A 22,267-nucleotide genomic window follows, 5' to 3' on the forward strand; every position below is an offset into this window, starting at 1 on the left:
ATCCAAATTACCTGAGGCCCCTTCCCTTAACAGCCTCTTGGCAAACTTGTGTGAATTCTTATAAAACTCCTTCCTCTGCTTCTCCCTCCTCTTCTTTCGCTTCTTGCACAGGTATTCAGCCCTTCTCACATCCGTGTACCTCTTCTTCAAATTCTCATACAAGTCATTCAAGCTAGCTCTCTCTACCTCATCAGCCATCTTCGTCACAGACTCTTCTTTTCTACCCTCAATTGAGCCAACAAATGCTCCCTCCTTGTCTCTGGTTTGCTGTTAGTGTCTTTCTCCTAGCTTTCAACACTCTCCTTCACAGGTCTTGTTTTGAACTCATCTGCACACAACTCGTAGCACAACCCCTCAAACATTCCACATCTTCCCTACATTTCCAATAATTCAACCTCTAAAATTCATCCAAGCTTGCTATGTATCTGTTTCCACTTGTAACTGTTAGCTGGTGGCCATGCTATTGGCTCCTTTTTCTCCAACCCTGCATGTAAAGCATGAGGAGGTTCACTGGTACTTTGGTCTGAAGCCTGACTAGGACCTCCCACTATCTCACCCCACTCAGCACTGGTGCAGTCGCGCTCTACTGCCATCAATCCACACCTCATTCTTCCCTTGTGAACCGCCATACCTATTCACCCTCTGAACAACTTCCCGCACACAACACATATGTCTTCTTGGTCTCTGTTTGCTAGCCAAACTTTCAGCTCTTTCAGAACCAGTCTGGATTCCTATGGTGGTGCCACCAGCCGACATTGCAGTTGTTATTGTGTTATTTTGTAACTCATTTCTTATATCTTTAACCTTCTTTGAGAAGAATTTCACAAACTGGTTAGCAAACTATTCATCATAAGTGTTTTTACTTGGAAAATCCTTTACAGTTGCCGATGAGGAGAGTTAGACTTCTGCTGAAAGATTTACCTAGTCTTACAATCATCAAATGCGATTCTGTGATAGTAATTTCATTTACTCTATTCAATGTGGCTCTGCATGTTACATGTACCTGTTAATCTCAGTCTTAAAACTTACCTGTACACTTTGAGTTTGTTGGAGTTAGCGGCTCCCAAGTCCTAATAAGATCTCTCTTTGCTTCATGCAGGAAATCACATTATGAAGGTGCATGTGGACAAGAAGTGATTATCTATGTCTCTTCAGGCGCATGCTCGTCCATTACATTGCCTAGAACATCCTCATAATGATTGCTCATTTTTGCAATTCTCATTCCATTTTTTTTACCTTATGCTTGTTAATATTTGTTGTAATTGTATTATGTATATTTTTTTATTGCAAATGGAATAGATTCAGTTGAATTGAATTGAATTGTAAAATGTTCTGCAAGTGATAGTAAATCATAAGAAGGAGCAAAATCTAATGCATATTTTAAATAATGATATCACTGTGAAACATGTCATTAGTATTTTTGTCTCGCCCACTACAGATGAAGGTGAGACTTATGAATCCAAATGTCATCCGTCGTCTGTCCGTCACAAACATTATGACACATAACTCCGCAACCTTAAGTCACTTTTCAACCAAACTTGGATGGTAGATGTACATAGGGGACCTGCATGTTATGCTGCAGTCGGAGGTCAAATGTTAAGGTCAAAGGTCATTTTCCAGTCAAGTCTACATGCAAGACTCTTGTGACACGTAACTGCAACTGTATTAAAATCTGCTTAATTGATTTAGGGTTTAATTTGGTTGTTAAATGAAATATTTTCCATTAAAAAAAAACAATGAAAAACAAAAGATGAAAAAACAAAGAAATACATAAGAAATTTTAAAGAGAAATAAATACGTAAGGTAAAAAATTGGCTTTCCCAGTTTTTCTTTGTGGAAACCTTTTCGTTAGATTAAAAAGATGACATCTGCAAAAAAGAAGAAATTTTGAAGTGAAATTGGGTGTTAAATATGCAAATAATGATTTTCATGAATAAATTTGCATATTTTATTCATAATAAATAAATATAAAAAATACCGGTAATTATTTTCAGAATGTTTTTTACTGGTAAAGAATGTGCGTGCCAAATTTCGGCGCGATTGCGCAAACAGTGACCGAGGTCAGAAGTCCTCAATACATCTTAAATAACCCAGTCCTTTTAGGGTTAAACCAAACTTAGGTTGTAGGTGTACTTGTATACATGCATGTTATTGTGTTCGGAGGTCACATGGTAAGGTCTAAGTTCATTTTAAAGGGGAATCCAGCCTTGGCCATAAAATGTTGTGGTGGGAAGGAGAAAATTGAATTAAACAGAATGGTGAAAGTTTGAAAGAAATCGGACAAGCAATAAGAAAGTTATAGCTGCTTTAAAATTGAGATCACTAATACCATGTAGATTTCAAATTGGCAACTGGGTAAGTAAATTATGACAAGGGGCAAGGACAACTTTCCCATAGGCCATGTACTTTATTATCACGGATTTGTGGTTTTCTCCTATAAGTACCCATTCTCCTGGGGCAGTAATCTGAATATAACCCAGGTAGTATATTGTTTAATGTCCTCATGAAAGAAAAATATAATTTGAAATAAAACTTTTGGGAAAAATGACATTTTAGCCATAATATGTATTGGAGTACATGGATGAGTAGTCCTTGCCTTACATCACTATGACATCACATAAGCAGCCAATTTGAAGTCTCCATGGGTATAGTGATTACTAATATTTACAACTTTAAAAAATTCATAACTTTCTTGTTATTTGTTCAATATTGTTCAAACTTTCACTTATCAACTTGTCTGATTTTTCTTTTTCTTATAAAAACAAGGTTTCATTTGGGTTGGATTCCACTTTAAGGTCAACACTAAAGTTTACATGCAAGACTCCTATGACAAATGTTATTCCATCCCAGTTATTTCACAATGAAGTTTTGATACAATTCTGTTGCGTGCCCTTGCAAATCACAATATTTCTGGTTATTTTCATAAGTGGGCAAGACACAAAATTGCTTATGACTTGTTTGCTGGATGGTGATTTGCATGGAAGGTAGTTGTGACAACTGGAGAAGGGAATATATCCTAGGTAGCATGCCTAGCAAATGAGTTCGGAAACTTTTTTTATGGGTCCTTAGGGAGTGGAGAACGTGCATAAATTGTATACACTGTACCAACAAGCCAGGATCATATAACCAAGATTATAATATTTGTGCTTTTAATAAAGATGTTCCTACATGTATGTATTGTGCGCTATACAAAAGCAGAATTTAAAAAAAAATTAGTAACAAGGATAAAGTGTAGAGGTATAATGACATCAATTGGAAAAAAAATGTTTGAAGATGAAAGGAATGGTGTTTGTTTAATGATTTAGGAAGTTAGACATGGTATATGCACTAAATTAATATGTTTTTTTTTGAGAAGATGTCAGAAGCAAGTTGAAGAGAAGAGTAGGAGGGTTGGTTGAGGATGGAGGATGAAAACTGGAAGGGTAGTGGGGCATGGGAGAAACCTCAGCTATAATTACTACTTCTCATCATGATCTTTTTCTCCAGGTGCCAGCTCCTGTACAAGAAGCAGCTGGAAACCGCCATCTTATTAGCATGGATGATGTCCCATCATCTACTCAAGGTCAAATGTCACATGATATCTGGGACAGCCCACTCCTTCATCACTTCGTTAACATGCTAGCTACCCTTATGGCTCCTGTCAGGTCAGTACATTTTTGTCTTGCCCACCAGCAAAGGAGAGACTAAGGGATCCACAGAGCTGCCAAGTAGTACTGATTTTCATTATTTAGTACTGAAAAGTGAGAAGAATACTGATAGTTTCATGTAAAATACTGATTTCTAAAGTTTCAGTTGTATGTGTGGTCCTATGGTATTTTTTGAAAATACTGATTTCCTCACCGAAATACTGATTTTCAGCTTCAAAAATACTGAAAAGTTCCTTTTCAGGTTGGCAGCTCTGGATCCAAATGTTATCCGTCTGTCAGAAACATTATGACACATACCTCTGCAACCGTAAGTCACTTTTCACCCAAACTTTGTGGTAGGTGTACTTAGAAGACCTTCAGGTTATGCTGCAGTTGGAGGTCATGCTGAGGTCAACGTTAACGTTTACATGCCAGACTCTCTTGTGACACATAACTCTCTGCAACATTGAGTCACTTTTCACCCAAACATGAGTTGTAGATGTACTTAGGACTAAGAGACCGGGGGGCCGTTTCATAAAGTTGGTTGTAAGTTAAGAGCAACTTTGAGAATGACTGGTGATCCTTTCTTGTGGTACATGTAAATGGTGTACACCAAAACGTTAATTGGCAAGGGTTTTGCGCTTAAAAAAGGATCACCAGTCGTTCTTAAAGTCGCTCTTAACTTATGAACAGCTTTATGAAACACCCACCTGCATGATATTGTGCAGTGGGAGGTCACATGGTAAGTTCAAAGGTCATTTTGAGGTCAATGTTCAAGTTTACAATGTATGTGCAAGATACTCTTACATGCATGACATATAACTCTGCATCCGTAAGTTACTTTTCACCCAAACTTGAATTGTAGATGTACTGAGGAGACCTGGGGCCTGTTACATAAAACTTTTGCCATAAAAAAAAACTTTGGCAAATGAACAGACTCTGGCTGTCAAAATTATGCCATTGAAAACTACACATTAAAAATTCTGGCAAAAAATTTGTTGGAGTTTTTGTGGAAAAAGTTTTATGCAACGAGCCCCTGCATGTATTGCTGCAGTCTGAGGTCACAAAGGTCAAAGATGTACATGTACTTAGGAGACCTGCATGTTATGTTGCAGTCGGAGGTGACATAGTAAGGGCTAAGGTCATTTTGAGGTCAACATTAAATGTTTCTTGCATGACTCTCTAATGACACATAACTCTGCAACAGTCAGTCAATTTTCATCCAAACATGGGTTGTAGATGTACTTAGAAGATCTGCATGCTATGCTGCAGTCGGAGGTCACATGGTAAGGTCAAAGGCCATTTTTAGGACAATTTTTAAGTTTAAGTGAAAGACTCTCTTAGGACATATATCTGGTAAACTCCAGCTCCTACTACAACTCTACTCTATTCCTTCCTGTTTGCAGTCCTTTAAAGGACTACACTAATTTAAAACAGAATTTGCTATTTTCAAACCTATATAACTCCAATTCTATCCACTTTTCCAGTCCCTCTAGGACTTTACACATGGTGTACCGTAAACCTCTTCCATGATTGCTCATACCACCAAACATCATCAAGATTGCTGATTGCTGATGTGGTTTACGGTACACCATGTGGAGTGTTATAGAAACAGTGGATAGAAGAAGAGAAGTGGATAGGCGAGAAAGTGGAGATTTGAGATTAGAGTATTCTTTCTTGAAAATAGTCCTGAAAAGGACTGTAAACCAGAAGGAATGTTGAGTGAGAACAGCTTGAGTAGTAGAGCTGATGAGGAGATGCTGGCTTGAGTCGGCGAGTAGAGATGATGAGTAGTAGAGAGACTCGACGTTTCGGACAGGTTGACTGTCCGTCTCCTGAAGACGGACAGTCAACCTGTTTTTCTATTTTTCAAGAAAGAATACTCTAATCTCAAATCTCCACTTTCTCGCCTATCCACTTCTTCTCTTCTATCTACTGTTTCTATAACACTCCACATGGTGTACCGTAAACCACATCAGCAATTGTACATGCCACCATGCAAACCTTCAAACAGCATCTGTCTCATCATCAAGATTGTGTGAATTTTATTTCTTTCTTCTACAGAGGAGACATATCCTGCATACATAGTTCACCTACCCCCCTTTTCCCTATAAATCAGGTTCAGACACGTCATGCAGACTAAAAGAGAGAGTATCATTTTGGCTCAAAATGATAGTCTATGCATCATTGGTTTTATTGAATTAAATTGAATTGAATTTATTGTCCAATTAAAATGAAATTTGCTGCTCGCTGGTTACCAATAAATCTACGAATACAATGTACAATAAATGATAATTGACAATATATAACAGCAAAATGGTGTTATGACTCAACAGATATTTAAATGGTTATTGAACACATGAAATAAATAAGTACCATGCTGTTCCAAGGGGACTGATCCCCAACCCCTCCCATCTAAGACAAATTAGCCTACAATGCAGTTTGACCTCATCTTGCCCTACTGTTAAATATGTGTATTGAGTCTGGTATAAATAAATATCTACATCAACTTCGCTTAGTGCGGGGACGTACATGTACAAATGAATTCCTGATCGATTGTATATATGAACAAGCCAGTTACATCCAAATGAGAGAGTTGATGACATCACTCACTATTTCTTTTGTATTTTATTGTATGAATTATGAAATATTTTTATTTTCTCGTCATTGTCATGTGAAATGAAGTTTCATTCCTTCCTGAACACGTGGAATTCCATTATTTTAACATTTTGTGCTTCAGGCAATGAGGTCCTTATCATCAAATTCGTAAAAATTGAAATATTGTATAATTCAAACAATAAAAAACAAAATAAATAGTGAGTGAGTGACGTCATCGACTCTCATTTGGATGTAACTGGCTCGTTCATATAACTATTTTGTTGAGAATAAGCGAAACTTTGAAATGTCATAACTTTCTTATTTTACATCCGATTTTGATGAAATTTTCAGCATTGTGCTTGTTTGATTTTTCTCTATTGATTTAAATCAACATTTTCTGAGGTGGACTTGACCTTTAAAAAAAATTTGGGTATGTAGGTAGATGACACCGAAATACAGGCTATGTTCAAATTCAGTCTGCAGGTCAAAGGTCACAGCTCATCAAATATGCTAGTTGGTTTCTGCATGATAACTTACGAAATTCAACAGAGTTTTAAAAAATTGGGTGTGTAGTTAGATGACACCAAAATACAGACTACGACATTAAGTAACAAAGGAGATGGGAAACCAGTTACGGTAATAACAGTTTTATTATACCAACTTTAGAGCAAACCTCAATTACTGTGCCCGGCCATTGTAAGGGCCGATAAGACGCCATCCCTCGCAGAGGGCGACATACAGGTTACAAAAAACACATCAAACACAATAACTTACTGGCGCTAAGTTCGAATTTGGAGTCTGCAGGTCAAAGGTCACAGCTCATTGTATGTGCAAGTTGGTTTCTGAATAGTAATTTAGGGAATAATCAACAGATTACCAAATTATCGGTGTGTGTAGGTTTCTGCACGATATTAGGTTCAATCATATTGAATGAATTTATGATAGCGTTAAGCAGGGGCATCTGTGTCCTTTGGACACATCAAATTTCTAGTTGAAATTATCAATCCATGAGATGTTGTTGGGACGAAGATTAAGCAATGAATTCCAGCCTGTTCACTCAGTAACATACAGACCTTTATTGTACATGTAAGCTGAATTTGTGTGCTATGGTAATGCTAATTAAGTAGTTACATTGAAAATTATAAAATATGCCTATTGTAATTTCTTAAAGTGTTTCCTGCATCTGTTTTTTTCTTCATTGAAAGTTAAATAAGTCTGCTTAAATTTAATTATTTCTTGATGTTATAGATACCGGGATGAGTTCTTGGCTAAGATGAAGGTTGTATCAAACAACCCTTTTTCCTCTAATATTAGTGATGCAACCATCAATTGGACATTGGTTGATGAAGATCTAGAATCAGAAGATGTAAGTAATACAATATGATACAATTGCTACATGTATCCCCTACCTACCAAAGGCAGAAGACACATTGTTTATCGATCAAAACTCATTTCTGAAGATTTCTCTCTTTTTTTTACATTAAAGTGGAAATACATGTACATTGTATTGCTTTTACAAAAATAGGATGCTGCAGATCACACTCAGTCCTTCAGGCAAATCAGTCGATTTTGCGAAAGAGAAGCTGAATAATTTTTATGCGTCCTCCCACCATACACATGTAGGAGGTATTAGATATTTGGCTTGTCCTGTTGTCTGTTATTCTTGTGATAATGATGGAACAGTTTGTCATATCACCTTCAAACATGGACCAAGCCGCGTGTAGGACTGAGGATGATCTAATTAGTTTTTGGGGTCATGAGGTCAAGGGTCTCAGAGGTCATTACATACATGTACATTAAATGTGTCATTCTTCTGTTAACTAAACAATCATGAAAGGGTTCAATTTGAAACTTGGCTCATGTATACGTATGAGAGTGTTAATGATCTAATTAGATTTTTGGGTCATAAGGCCAATGATTAAAGGGGTCATTAATTATGTTAAAATATCTTGTTTTTGCATTGAGTGAAAGACTGTTAGATGGACGAACTCCAAACAGGGCTTGTGTATTTATGTGGCAGGAATGTTAATTTGATTAGTTGTTTGGTCACAAAGTCAAAGGTCACAGAGGTCATATACCTGAAAATTCTTGAAATAAATGAAGAGGGATCAACTTCAAACTCCTCTATTTATTCTAATGATGATATTCTGATTTTCTGGTCAACTGGTCAAAGATAAAAGAGGTCATTATTTTAACATATCAGAGGTCAAATGGGTAATATATTCTTGGTCTGGTAATGTTGGAAGGATAGATTTTGTCTGTGTGCACTCAAGAATTAATCTAGTTTTGTGATAGTCTCAGTGTATTATTTTGGTTTAACTTTTATGATAAAAATGAACAGAACATTCAGTGTAGAAAATCTAGGTATCAAACATATGCACATGAAATAATGTGTGGGTGCATCTTGGTCTTGTGGTTATGACTCTCATCTTTGGGATGTGGGATCAATTCCAAGTCATTGCCTGTTTTCCTTTAGTTAGAAATCTTCCCACATTGTGCTGCACTCTACCCCGGTTAGATGAATGTGTACATTGCATCATGTTTTGCAGCTGCTCTGCTAAACCCAGGGTAATTGTGCTACGTTACTGTAGAGCACTTTGAGACTTCTAATATATTAAGCGCTGTATAAGCAAGTATAATATGAGAGTATTTTTCTTGGCTTGCAAATTATCTTATTTTTTAGAGAAATTGTTTGGTACAGTTGTGTAAACTGTTTAAGCCAGTTTGTGTATTTACATCTTGTTTCTGCTACAGTTATTAGATGATTTTGTTGGAATCTTATTAATTTATTACAGGAAGAATCATCTCATAATCTACTGCTCAATGAAGCTGATCTTGTGGAGCTGTTAGCTCAATTTCCATTCACGGACTTGTTTAGTCACATTCTCTCTCTGGATAAAAGTAGTAAGTCCCTGAATTGTTGATAGATGCATATTTTTGTCTCGCCCACCAGAGGTGAAGGCGAGACTTCGGGATCCAAATGTCGTCCGTCATCTGTCGTCCGTCGTCCATCTGTAACAAACCTAATGACACATGACTCCACAACCGTAAGTCGCTTTTCAACCAAACTTGGATGGTAGATGGACTTGGGGGACCTGCATGTTATGCTGCAGTCAGAGGTCACATGGTAAGGTCATAGGTTATTTTCAGGTCAACGTTAAAGTTTACATGCAGGTCAAAGTTAAAGTTTACATGCAAGACTCTCTTATGACACCTAACTCCGCAACCGTAGGTCACTTTTCAGCCAAACTTGGATGGTAGATGGACTTGGGGGATCTGCATGTTATGCTGCAGTTGGAGGTCATATGATAAGGTCAAAGGTCATTTTCAGGTCAACGCTAAAGTTTTCATGCAAGTCTCTTCTGAGACCTTACTCCGCAACCGTAAGTCGCTTTTCAACCAAAGTTGGATGGTATATTGACTTGGGGGACCTGCATGTAATGCTGCAGTCGGAAGTCACATGATAAGGTCAAAGTTCATTTCAGGTCAACGTTAAAGTTTACATGCAAGACTCTCTTATGACACCTAACTCTGCAACCATAAGTCACTTTTCAACCAAACTTGGATAGTAGATGGACTTGGGGGACCTGCATGTTAGGCTGCAGTCGGAGTTCACATTGTAAGGTCAAAGGTCATTTTCAGGTCAACGTTAAAGTTTACATGCAAGACTCTCTTCTGAGACCTAACTCCGCAGCCGTAAGTCACTTTTCAACAAAACTTGGATGGTAGATTTACCTTGGCGACCTGCATGTTATGCTGCAGTCAGAGGTCACATGGTAAGGTCAAAGCCTCAAAGGTCATTTTCAGGTCAACGTTAAAGTTTACGATCAAAGCTCTTATGACAAGTATTATTCCATCCCAGTCATTTCACATTGAAGTTTTGATACAATTCTGTCGCGTGCCCTCGCTAATCACGATATTTCAGGTTATTTTCATAAGTGGGCGAAACACAAAATCGTTTTTTTCTTGTTATTCATACTCAAGCCATAATGGAATGATTGTATAGTCATATTCTAACTCTGGAAATAAATTTATGGTACACCTGTAAGTACTCTGTAATCCATTTATTTTTATGATTTGTAGACCCCATTAGTTTATTCTTGGAATATTTCATTCATGAATATCTTTGCTCCTTCATGTTTTGCAGTGCTAATGTATGAGAATGTATTTTTGTAATGATGGTCTTAAAAACTATTGTGATCAAGATCCTATCACCACAGGAGGGCATTCTTTATGTGCCAGACTTGCATAGGGTCAGGAAAGTGGGGGAGAAAATAGATGAAATTACAAGGGTAACCCCCTGTTACACCCACAAATATAATAATGCCCATAAATGTAACAAGACTTTACCCACAAATGTAATAACACTTTACCCACAAATGTAATAATGCACTTTACTAACAAATGTAATAATTTTTGATAACCCACAAATGTAATGAAATAATGACTTTACCCACAAATGTACAGTGATAAATTTGAAGGGATATTTTTGATGAATTTGTTCTTAACAAAAACTCTGTAGTAATGCATTCATGTAGCGCAGGACTTTTCTCCTTATCAGGTTATCTAAAACATTTAACAAATCTTCCAAAAAAGTCCACACAATCTTATTAATGATGAAAAACATGGAAATAAAGTGTAGTTTTTCCTCCAAACCCAGTTATTTTAAGATGAAAAATCATTAAAAACAAAATAAAGACCCTACACTCTTGATAAGGTTGAATAACATGAAAATTTAGCATAGTCTTTCCTCCAAACCCAGTTATTTCAAAATGATAAATAAAATACCCCAAAATTATAAAGACCCCATAATTTTATCAATATTGAATAGCATGGAAATATAGCGTATTCTTTCAACCCAATATATTTTTTTAAAATATAATGCCAATAATAATAATAATAAAATCCAAATCTAAGACAAAACAATCCTTCAAACTAAGAACCTGTAATAAAATAGAGGTTTAGAGCGTTTTCTTTATTCCAGACATACCGTATTGCGGGAAGTGTCGGAGTAGGGGGGGGGGCAGGCCATGATGGCCATCCAGTCCTTTGGGGATTAAGCATAGTCTTTGCTCCAGACCTGGTTATTTAAAAAGGAATATAAAACTTCAAAGCTAATACCAATCTTCAAAATTTAGACCCAGTAAAAAAATATGGGTTGAGAGCATTGTTAGTAGCCCACATCCAATTTGAAAAAAACTAAGACCCCATCAAAACATTGTAATAATGCATGGGTAAAGCAAGCATTCTTAATTTAGACTTGGTTACTATTTAAAACAAGAATAAAAAAGTTAAAAAAATATTTCAAATGAATACTCCATAATCTAATTCCTGTGGAATAACATGAAGATCGATTGTATTGTTTCCTCCAGACCCGGTTATTTCATGAATAAGCAATAAGAATAGCAATAAAACCTAACCCCCTCACCTAAGAACCAACATCCTCCAAACTGAGACCATGTAGAAATGTACATGTTCAGAGCATTGTCTTTATTCCAGACCAAGTCATTTAAAAAAAAGAATTTAAACAATCTTAAAAACTTAAGACCCTGTCATATTCTTATTCCTGTGGAGTAATAATAATAATTATAGGCATTTATATAGCGCCGCCATCTATCTAGAAATATTCTATTCCAAGGCACGATGTTATTATCAGTGCTGCCAAGTAGGATATTCAGTATTTTGTACTGAAAAATGAGAAGAATACTGATGGTTTCATGCAAAATACTGATTTTCTAATGGCCAGTTCTATGTGTTGTCCTATGGTATTTCTTTGAAATACTGATTTCATCAGCAAAATACTGATTTGATACTGAAGATACTGAAATGTTCTTGTTAAGGTTGGCAGCTCTGTATTATAATTACCCTAGCTTTAGCTTGAGCTACCTTTTAATGCTCTGTGCATTCAAGGAATTAATCCTGGGTTGATTTCAGCACAATGTCGAAAAATTTCTTGCTGAAGGAAATTACACCATGGCTTGGATTTGAACCCACAACCCTTTGTTTTAATAACCCATTAACACGAGTATTAAGCCTAGTTTTTCATCTAGAACCGGTTATTTAAAAAAAAATGAAAAAAAAATTCAAAGCTAAGACCAATCTTCAAAATTTAGACCCAGTTATAAAATGCTTGGGTTTAGAGCGTTGTCTTTACCCCACACCCAGTTCTTTTAAAAATGAAAATTAAACAAAACGTTAACCTTTAAACTAAGACCCCAGCATCTCCCAAACTATAAAACCCTGTGATAGCACATACTTAGTTTTACCAGACTAGATTAGTTAAAATAACAAAACAGAACAACAAAAGAAACAAAGAAAACCATTTAAATTAAAATCATCTCCCATTCGAAGATCCTGTATAAAGAATGCATTTAAAACATAGTTTTTCTTCCAGACTCAGTAATTTCTGATTAAAAAAAAATCCATGCTATTCAATGTTGATACGATTGAGCACTGGGTCTTTTTTCGTTGTTTGTTTGTGTTATATATTTTTTTTATTTTTAATTTTTTTTAATAACGGGGTTTTGGAGGAAAGACAATGCTATATTTCCATGTTAAGATAGTGGTTTTTTTTATCATTATGATTTTTTTTTTTTTCTTTTATTATTTGCTATTTGAAAAATCTGGGTGTGGAGGAAAGACTGTTATATATTTCTATGTTATTCAACATTAAGAAGATTTGATTGTGGGGTCTTTGTTTGGAAGATTGTTTAAATGTTTTATAGAACCAGGTGTGGAGAAAAGACTGCACTATATAAACTCATTACTATAAGGTTTTAGTTGAGAACAGATTCGCCAAATATCCCTTCAACTTTATTACATTTGTAAGCGATCAAAAATTATTACATTTGTGGGTAAAGTCTTATTACATTCGTTATTACATTTTTTGGAGTTTATTACATTTGTAGGTGTAACTCCTCTCCTCTCATCATTGACTAAACAAAAAACAAATGAGAATGACCACAGAAACACCAATGATTATTTTTTTTACAATAAAAACCAAGGTTGGTTTGTACTTTCAAACTTTCAGGTGTTGTATCCTGATTGATTATGGAATAAAACAAATTTGTTCTCTCTACGTTTATTAGCTGACAAAGAGTACAACATAGAGAAGGTAGATAGCCAAGATATACTGAAATTAATTGCATTCAGTTCAACTCTCATCCAAATCTTCAATACTGGCCTTGAAACCTTCAATAGATCAAGATATCGTCAGTTTGTCAAGAGAATCGGCAGACTAATCAGGTAAATGTCAGGTCTTCTTTAAAAATCACTGCTGTCCAATTGTTCAAATAAATATTGTCACTGTTTTAAAGCAAGTTTTGAAAAGTCAGAGCTTTTGTTGAAATTTTTCCTCACTAAAGCCTCATTTATGCTGTATTTATTGTAGAACACACTTCTGAAAAAAGAAGTATTTGGTGTTAGATAGGCAAGTATTATTACATTTGCTGTGATCATAGTACATTAAATAAGTCTAGGATTTATAGGGGTCATCATTTTTGGCTACAGATTAATTTTTTCATGTTTACGTGTTTTATAGCCATTGTAAAAATTGATGTATTGGGCATCACATATGGCCAAAGACAAAGCAACAGGAGGCAATATATTGTATCATGCAATTCCCCTGCATGATTGTATGATGCCCCTACAATGTGTTTAAAGGCAAGGATTCTGAAAAAATGTATCTACGCGCTGAACAAAATTTTATACCCTATGATGATCATGAGTCTTTTTAAGAATTTAACGATCTTTGTATGCCACCTGGAGGAGATGAAGGGGATTAAGGATAATGGTATTAGAATCAAAGACCAAACTCAAATAGTTAATAATCCTCACATTTTATTATAGATTAGACACTTGGGAATGTGGTAAGATGCTTAGCTCATTTTTTTTTTGCTAGAAGGTGGAGAATAGAGTTTTTGTAAGGTGTCTATTTAATCAGCAGATGCTGAGAATGCTTGGAATTTTTAAGTTAACTAAGAATGAAATGTGCTGTTATGATTTTAGAGAACCTTTTATTCTTCCTATCAAGATTTTTGTATTATAGAAATAAGTTTTATCAAGCATTAATTTGCCAATAAGGTATATATTAGTATTTAGTTGAATACCATGTTCTGAGTGTTTCAAACAAGGAGTTTTTACTTTGAATAATTATACTCCTAGGCACACTGTACAGTATGTATCTTATCATTGGACCAACTACAAGACATGGAGACTTGAAGTTTGCAGAGACTCAGAAGGAACAATCTTACCTGGTTCAAACTCTCACCATGAGATAACTCTACAGATGATACAGGTTGAGATTGATGAGATGTTCTTCAGGGCGGTGCAGTGTATTATGAGTGCTCCGAGGTATGTTTAGTTTGATTAGGTGTTCTTCAGAGTGGTGCAGTGTATCATGAGTGCTCCGAGGTATGTTGAGTTTGATTAGGTGTTCTTCAGGGCGGTACAGTGTATCATGAGTGCTCCGAGGTATGTTGAGTTTGATTAGGTGTTTTTCAGGGCGGTACAGTGTATCATGAGTGCTCCGAGGTATGTTGAGTTTGATGAGCTATTCTTCAGAGTGGTACAGTGTATCATGAGTGCTCTGATGTGCATGCATGTTGATATTGTTGGTGTTCTTCAGGGCGGTGAAGTATATCATTAGTGCTCCAAGGTATGTTGAGTTTGACAGGGTATTTTTCAGGGGGGTGCAGCGTATCATAAGTGCTCTGAGCTATGTTAAGTTTGATGAGGTGTTCTTTGGGGCGTTGCAGTGTATCATGGGTGTTCCAAGGTATATTGAAGTGCTCTTCAGGTCAGTGCAGTGAATTATGAGTGCTCCAAGGTATGTTGAGTTTGATAAGGTGCTCTTCTGGGCGATGTGTGTGTCATGTGTGCTCCAATGTATGCTGAGATTGATGAAGTGTTATTCAAAGCTCCAAGCTATGTTGAGTTTGATGAGGTGTTTTTCAGGGTGGTACAGTGTTTCATGAGTGCTCCGAGGTATGTTGATTTTGATGAGGTGCTTTTCAGGGGGGTGCAGTGTATCATAAGTGCTCCGAGCTATGTTAAATTTGATGAGGTGTTCTTCGGGGCGTTGCAGTGTACCACGGGTGCTCCAAGGTATGTTGATGAGGTGTTCTTCAGGGCAGTGCAGTGAATCATGAGTGCTCCAAGGTATGTTGAGTTTGATAACGTGCTCTTCTGGGCAATGCAATGTGTCATGAGTGCTCCAAGTTATGTTGAGTTTGATAAGGTGCTCTTCTGGGTGATGTGTGTGTAATGTGTGCTCCAATGTATGCTGAGATTAATAATAATAATATATATGATTTGTATGGCGCCAAATCCATAAGAATATCAAATGCTCTAGGCGCACTAGTGCAAAGTAGAGGTGAAAAAGAAGGAAAAGTATTTAGATTAAAAGTGCTGAAGACAAATAGAAGGGATAAATATCAATTGTAGGCCAATTTAAACATATAGGTTTTAAGATTAGATTTAAACATTTCAACAGAGCTACTATCTTTAATGGTTCGAGGAAGAGAATTCCATGCAGATGGCCCAGCATGGGCAAATGTACGTTCCCCCCACTTTGTTTTGATTTTAGGGATAACCATCAAACCAGAGTCTTGAGAACGAAGAGATCTAGAAGGGGTATACTGGTGTATCAAGGATATGTTATAGAGAGGAGCGGATCCACGTGTACACCACGTGTACAGTGAAAGAGTAGTAAAAGAATCTTAAAAATAAGATTGATGAAGTATTATTCAAAGCTCCAAGGTTTTTTGAGTTTGATGAGGTGTTCTACAGGGGAGTTCATTGTATCATGAGTGCACCAATGTATGGTGAGATTCATGAGTGTGTTTTTTTGCTCCAAGGTATGTTGAGATTGATGAGGTGCTCTTCATTGCAGTGCTCTGTATCATGATTGTACTAATGTATTGTGAGATGTATGAGGTGTTTTTCATTGAAGTGCAGTGTATCACATTTTCTATAATGTATAGTGAGATTGAGGAAATGTTCTGCAGGGTAGTGCAGTATACATTACTATCCTCATCCTGTGAACAGAGATCCTGGATAGATCCTCAAAGAATACCACCATGTGTCCACAAAATTATGTAGATCACAGTGCCTGATTTTGACAATCACTTCAACATATCCAAAATCAGTTTTTGTAGTTTTCTATAGAAATCATTTTATTTCTTAAAAAAAAAGAATTAGGTTCCTTTGAATATGCCAAAACCTCCAACGCCTTGTTCACACTTTTCATAGACTTTGATGTTAAGCACTGGTTTGGATGTTTTTGTTGAACTATGTGCTTCATTTGTTTTGTGCACTACTGTTGTTGGCGTTTAGATGTCCCTTTCTCTGCGAACTCTGCAGTTTTTTTTGTTTATGTTTTTTTTTGTTATTCAGTTTATGAGACTCAGTATGAATGGTTTTCCTTTCAAGCAAACATAATATTCATTCTGGGGACATGGAGACATAGCTGAAGGTGGACCAGCAGCTTGGGTACAAATATATCCCACATTGTGTAGACAAAGCAACAAATAGATAGCTGGCTATCATGGTTCTCTCTTTTGTAGTGCAAACATAACTAATTGGAAAGTTTCTTTTACCACTTCAGTCTTTTTCCCAATGCTTTTAATTATGAAATATTTTGTCTGTTTTATCAACATCACCCTTTCTCCCTGACATTGCTACAGTCATGGGTTTTATCAGCAAGCGCACAATTTTTGGCTACCTGATCTATCCTTTGCTTCATGTTTCTGCCAGTAATACCTTGTTTGCATTCAAGAAATGACTGATTTGTCCCTTTCAAGCTTTTCTGTATTAAACTATTCATCAAGTATTTCCTACCTATTGAGTTTGACAGTGCTATAAAGAGGAGTATGTGTTGTTTCTTGGTTAAACCCAATTTGGTAGATTCACAATATGGTGCGCCATCTATCGGTTGCAGCAAACAGGCAAAATTCCGAACGCGGGCAGCGCATAGTGCTAGTGTACTGTTATGTGACTCTGATGCTTCAAAAATAAAAACCATACGGCAAGAATTCACCAAAAAGGGTCTTAATTTCGGAAAGATGCGGGCAAAAATCTCTCCCACCTCCTGGACCCTAGTAAACAGCATATCTGGTTGAACTGCATTGGCCAGCGCTTAATAATCTCATGCATGCATGCATTTTAGAACTAACATGTGCAATAGACAGGGGCGGAGGAATGTACATGTATTTTCGTTTGGGGTGGGGGCAAAGTAAAAAACAGGTACTTACATGTTAAAATTAGCATTTTGGTTCAACAGATATTTTTACCATGAGATTGTCATCTTCATGAAGTATTTGTATATGTTTTGCAGTAATCAAGTTGAGCAAAGCCATTTTGAAGTGATTTCTGTTCAATGAAATATACATTTAGGCTTCATTTTCAGCGAGCGAGTGTAGCGAGTCAGCGGTATGTAAAATCTGAAGTTGTGAAACTTGCTTTTTGGTCATTTATACCATGAATTATTGAAGGGCATCTTCGCGAAATGTTGCGAGCGCAGTGTAAGCTCAAACTTTTGGACATTTCATTTAATAAGACATGAAAATCAAAAATTCCAAGCAGTTTTTGGTGATGTTACCATGAAAAATTTGTGTATCTAACTAAAGGATTGACTCGAGTGCAAAGCGCGTGCTGAAATTTTCAATGTACTGACCAGAAAAGGGACCTGATAAGGACTGCATTTAGTGACTGATTCATACTTTAGGATACATATGATATATATCACCAATCGAATAATGCAATTCGAAGCGCAAGCTGAAAATTTGTGATAATCCAACCTGAAAACTCGATATCTTAAGCACTCTTTGTAACCAAGAACAAAATGATTACCTTATTGAATAGTTAATGTGAGCGCAAAGCTCGAGCAGAAAATTTGTGATAATCCAACCTGGAAACTTGACATTTTAAGGTTCCACAGTTAAAATGAAGTCCATGTCATTTTCACCAAATTTTGCAGAGAGTTGCTTTGGTACCTATGCATTGTGAAATTGCAAAACAAACATAGGTTCATGTGCTTATTTTTTTCTGCGGGACTTCAAAGCTGCCGTATTTGAATGATATGAAATGTTGCGCAATCAAGAGTCATGCCTCACTTAGACCTCACAAATTCACCAAATGAGTTTAAGTCAGATTTACTCTGTTGATATCGCATCAAACTTTATGAAACTTTCAGGATATGTAACTAAGTGGATACCAAAGTAGGAGAAAGTCTTTTAATTGGCAAAACTATATCTATTTGGAGTCAGCAGCACCCTCATTTGACAAGAATTGTGCATAAACTTCCAAAATACAAATCTTCTTCAAAAGAAGTGAATCTACTTGAAAATCAAGAAAGTGTAGTTTAAGCTGCCCTTTATTCAAAATCCATGTCATTTTCATCAAATTCGGCAAAATTGTAGAGGAATGCATCGGAAAGGTGTAGGGAAGTTCAAATTCAAAATATGGGGTCCACTTGCTCGTTTTTAAACTATCAGTGTCCAAAGTGTTGGCTTGAAAATAGCTGAAAACATGCAAAAGTCTGATAATACCGTGTAAAATGCGAATGGTGCAGCAGTTCTGCTCTCAACCCCTCAAAATCCATGTCATTGTCATCTTACTCTCTAGATTTGTAGAGGAATTTATTCTTAAGAGATTAAAATATTGAAAGTATGGGGTCCATTAGCTTGTTTTATATTATCAGTGTCCAAAGTGTTGCGAGTTTGCTTGAAACACTCTAAATTTGCTTGAACCAGCAAAAATCTAATACCATCCATAAATGTCTAATACTAATGGTTCTGTAGTTCTTACTGCTAACAAATATTCAAAATACATGTCATATTCATCATACTCTCCAGATTACTAAAGGAATATAATTTGAAGGCGTTAAAATATGAAAATATGAGGTCCATTGTTTTTAAATGATCAGTGTCCAAAGTATTGCGAGTTGGCTTGAAACAGCCCAAAAAGCGCCGAAAATATAAGCAAGCAAAAGTTTGATAATACTGTCTAAAATGCGAATGGTTCTGTGGTCTTGCTGTCAAACATTGAAAATCCACGTCATTTTCATCATACTTTTCAGATAGATACTTTAGCGCCTGACTATTCCAAGTATGCAAAAATTAACATGGGTCCATGTGCTTGATTTTTTGCTATATAGCTTCAAATTTCACCCAAATGGATGTTCTTTATAAGAATTGCGCATTCATTAGAATTTGGCATTTTTAGACCTCGTGAGATCACAACAGAGTTTATTACTCGGTCAAAATCCATGAAAATTTCACATAATGATTTTTAATTTTATCCTTATGATGGATAATCTATTTATATTGGTATTTATTTGATCTTTTAAGTCTTACAGCAATCTCAATTTTCAGAGATTGAGCGAAAGACAACAAAAACTCAACCTAAAAAAATGTGAAATTTCAATAACAAACTTGAGAAGTACAATAAATGCTGCACTTAATTCAAAACCCATGTCATTTTCACTAAACTTTGCAAAGTTGTAGAGGAACCTTAGAGGTACAAGCAATAAAAATATGGGTTCATGTGCTTGTTTTCAAACTATCAGCACTTTTATTAGAGCAAATGTGCTTCCTAAACCCCCTAAAACGTGTTGAAAAGCTATGGTCGCCCCCCCAACATGTCCCCAAAAAGAAAAAAAAAGAAGGGAAAAATAGAGGAGAAAAGGAAAAGGGAAGGGAGGAAAAGGAAGAAAGATAACTTTGTGTTTTTTTTTTTTACCTTTTTATCCTTTTTTTTCTCAAAAGAGAAACTCCTTCATTCTTGCTCTATATTTTTATATTAATTTTGCTTCCGCTCTGTGCGCGGTTAAATGACAATATTGAAGTTCTCCATTGTTTCCTCCACCCTTTCTCTAACCCTATTTATCCACCTCAGCTATATGTGTTTCTTGCCAGTTAAAGTTCAAATGTATATACATGTAGGGCATGGATTTAGAGTAAGGTTAGGCCGAAGTATATGAAGTTATCCTTTTTTTTCATTGATCGCGCAACTTCTGGTCGGGTTGGCTCCGGGTGAGTAATATCTTTATATCAGTTTCTTCCATCACTAGAATCAACTTCTCCTGCTTTTCAGCTAATTACTAAACAACCATAATTTTGGGGCAATCAGGTTCCTAATTTAAAAAGAGGGAGGTATAAAATTCTTCATCGTATTGAATAAAAAAGTACAATATTTTTAATCAAATTCTATTAAATTTCATGTCATTTCCCTGCACATTCATCTCCTGTCCTGTTTTGCGCCCTCAGTTTGAAATTTTGAATGACACTTAACGTTACGTTTCTTTGATTAAAAATGATGTGCTTCAGGATAAGTCAAAGGAATTAGGCATCCTTTTTATATAATTTCAATAAATCACAGAAGTTTCAAATTTTAGCTATTTTCCTTGTAATGAAGTTCAATAATCTTAGAAAATCAATTGAATTAGAGCCGATGGGGTACAAGATACCTGCATTTGATGAAACGTCCGCCCTTTGAAATTTCAGAGTTTCATTGCTTTGCACGGGAAGGAATATCTTCCTCCCGACAAGTAAATTTCTTCTCTGTTCTGCTAGTTAAAGATATGCACTGTCGCTAAATTGTTTGTAATCAATTCTGATCTTTCCAAGAGAAGATTTCAATACATCTTTGAGAACACCCTTTTCTCAGGACCCTTTCCATGGAAAAAATTGATAAAACGCTTTAGCTTCCGCGCTTCGCTCGGGGTTATTAGCATTTCAATTGTATTCCTTTTTTGTGCGTTCACAATCACTTTTAAAAACAAGGTTCAAAATCGTCAACTGAATTGGAGCTGATATAGGTACTAGAGAAAAGAGAGATGGCTCCTTTTCATTTTAATTTATGAAACACCAAAAGCTTCGCGCTTCGGATGGGAGGGGAAAACTCTCCTTCCCTGCACCCACCCCCAAGGGTGCTCTGTAAGTGTTGGCACACTTCGCTTGCATTTACCGCCCCCTCCAGAATGAAATCCTGGCATAGCATTTTTGTCTTATTGAGAAAAAGAATAAAGAAAGCTGCTCCGAAGCATAGCATTTTCTTCTTATGGGAAAAAAGAAGAAAGATATCCGCTCCAAAGCTTTGCATATGTTCCGTTTGCCATTCTGGTCGCATTGATCTGCTGCGATGAGCCTTAATTTGGTGAAAAGCGGCCGCAGAGCGCTGTCCGACCATCCCCTCTGCACTAGCGCACCCGGTGCCCATGCGCCGGGCTAGAGCATGCACGTATGCCCGTTCCATTGGGATGCACACAAAGGCACACAAAGTTCCAAGGACCCCTGTATTCACAAACATTTGTAGTTCTGAAGCCCGTTCAGAGGACCCTCCTTTTTACAATAAGCCCGCTCCAAGGCCCCCGTTTTTTGTCTCACCAGTGGCACATACCTACTACTTTTTTGGTTGAGTACCCCCCACCCCCCGGTCATGACGCGCACAAACATAACTGTGGAACATCCTGAAGCACTTTTTGTAACCAAGAAGAAAATGAGTATCTTACTAAACAATAATTGATGCGAGTGAGAAACGCGAGCCAAAATTTTTTGTAATTTTCTGACCTAAACATTATGTTTTTCTTCAAAAAGGATACTTCATTATTAAAAAAGGGGACTTTCCATTTAGGAAAAAGGGCATTTTTTCCATGTGAGAATTTTTTGTTGGATTCAAGTGCCCCCCTGCCTCCCCACTTCCGCCGCCCCTGGCAATAGATATTGACTTTTTCCCATGAGGCATTGCAAATTTTGGCATGTCCACTGCAACCGATAGATGGTGTATTGTGAATCCACTGATTTGTTGACTTGTGTAATAGTACCAAAGTATGGCTGTTGAAGGTTCATGGTAGTTTCTTTTCTCTCTTTTTTTTTTGTATTCGTCATCGTGGTGAAATCTGTGATCGGTTAAAAAAAAAATGCTGAAAAACAGTTACATGTATATGCATGTTTGTCAGCTCATATTACTGCTGTACCATGACCTTAAGATGTCAAATGTAGTCACTTGGCTAAAGCAGCATCTAGAGAAAGAGTGACCACACA

The 22,267-nt window shown here is 36.5% G+C and overlaps 1 protein-coding gene across 2 annotated transcripts in view; it reads left to right on the top strand.

The window, feature by feature from the left end:
- The window catches only part of LOC121410067 (ectopic P granules protein 5 homolog), a 135,966-nt gene that overhangs the window by 26,313 nt on the left and 87,386 nt on the right, over window positions 1–22,267 (top strand). For both annotated transcript variants that reach the window (XM_041601921.1, XM_041601922.1), the window contains exons 8-12: window positions 3,487–3,644; window positions 7,473–7,590; window positions 9,020–9,128; window positions 13,313–13,469; window positions 14,388–14,576. In XM_041601921.1, coding sequence (XP_041457855.1) covers window positions 3,487–3,644; window positions 7,473–7,590; window positions 9,020–9,128; window positions 13,313–13,469; window positions 14,388–14,576 — 731 coding nt within the window. The remainder of the gene's footprint in view (window positions 1–3,486; window positions 3,645–7,472; window positions 7,591–9,019; window positions 9,129–13,312; window positions 13,470–14,387; window positions 14,577–22,267) is intronic.

The sequence above is a fragment of the Lytechinus variegatus genome, chromosome 3 (genome assembly GCF_018143015.1).
Source record: "Lytechinus variegatus isolate NC3 chromosome 3, Lvar_3.0, whole genome shotgun sequence".
In the NCBI taxonomy this organism is placed as follows: Eukaryota; Metazoa; Echinodermata; class Echinoidea; order Temnopleuroida; family Toxopneustidae; genus Lytechinus; species Lytechinus variegatus.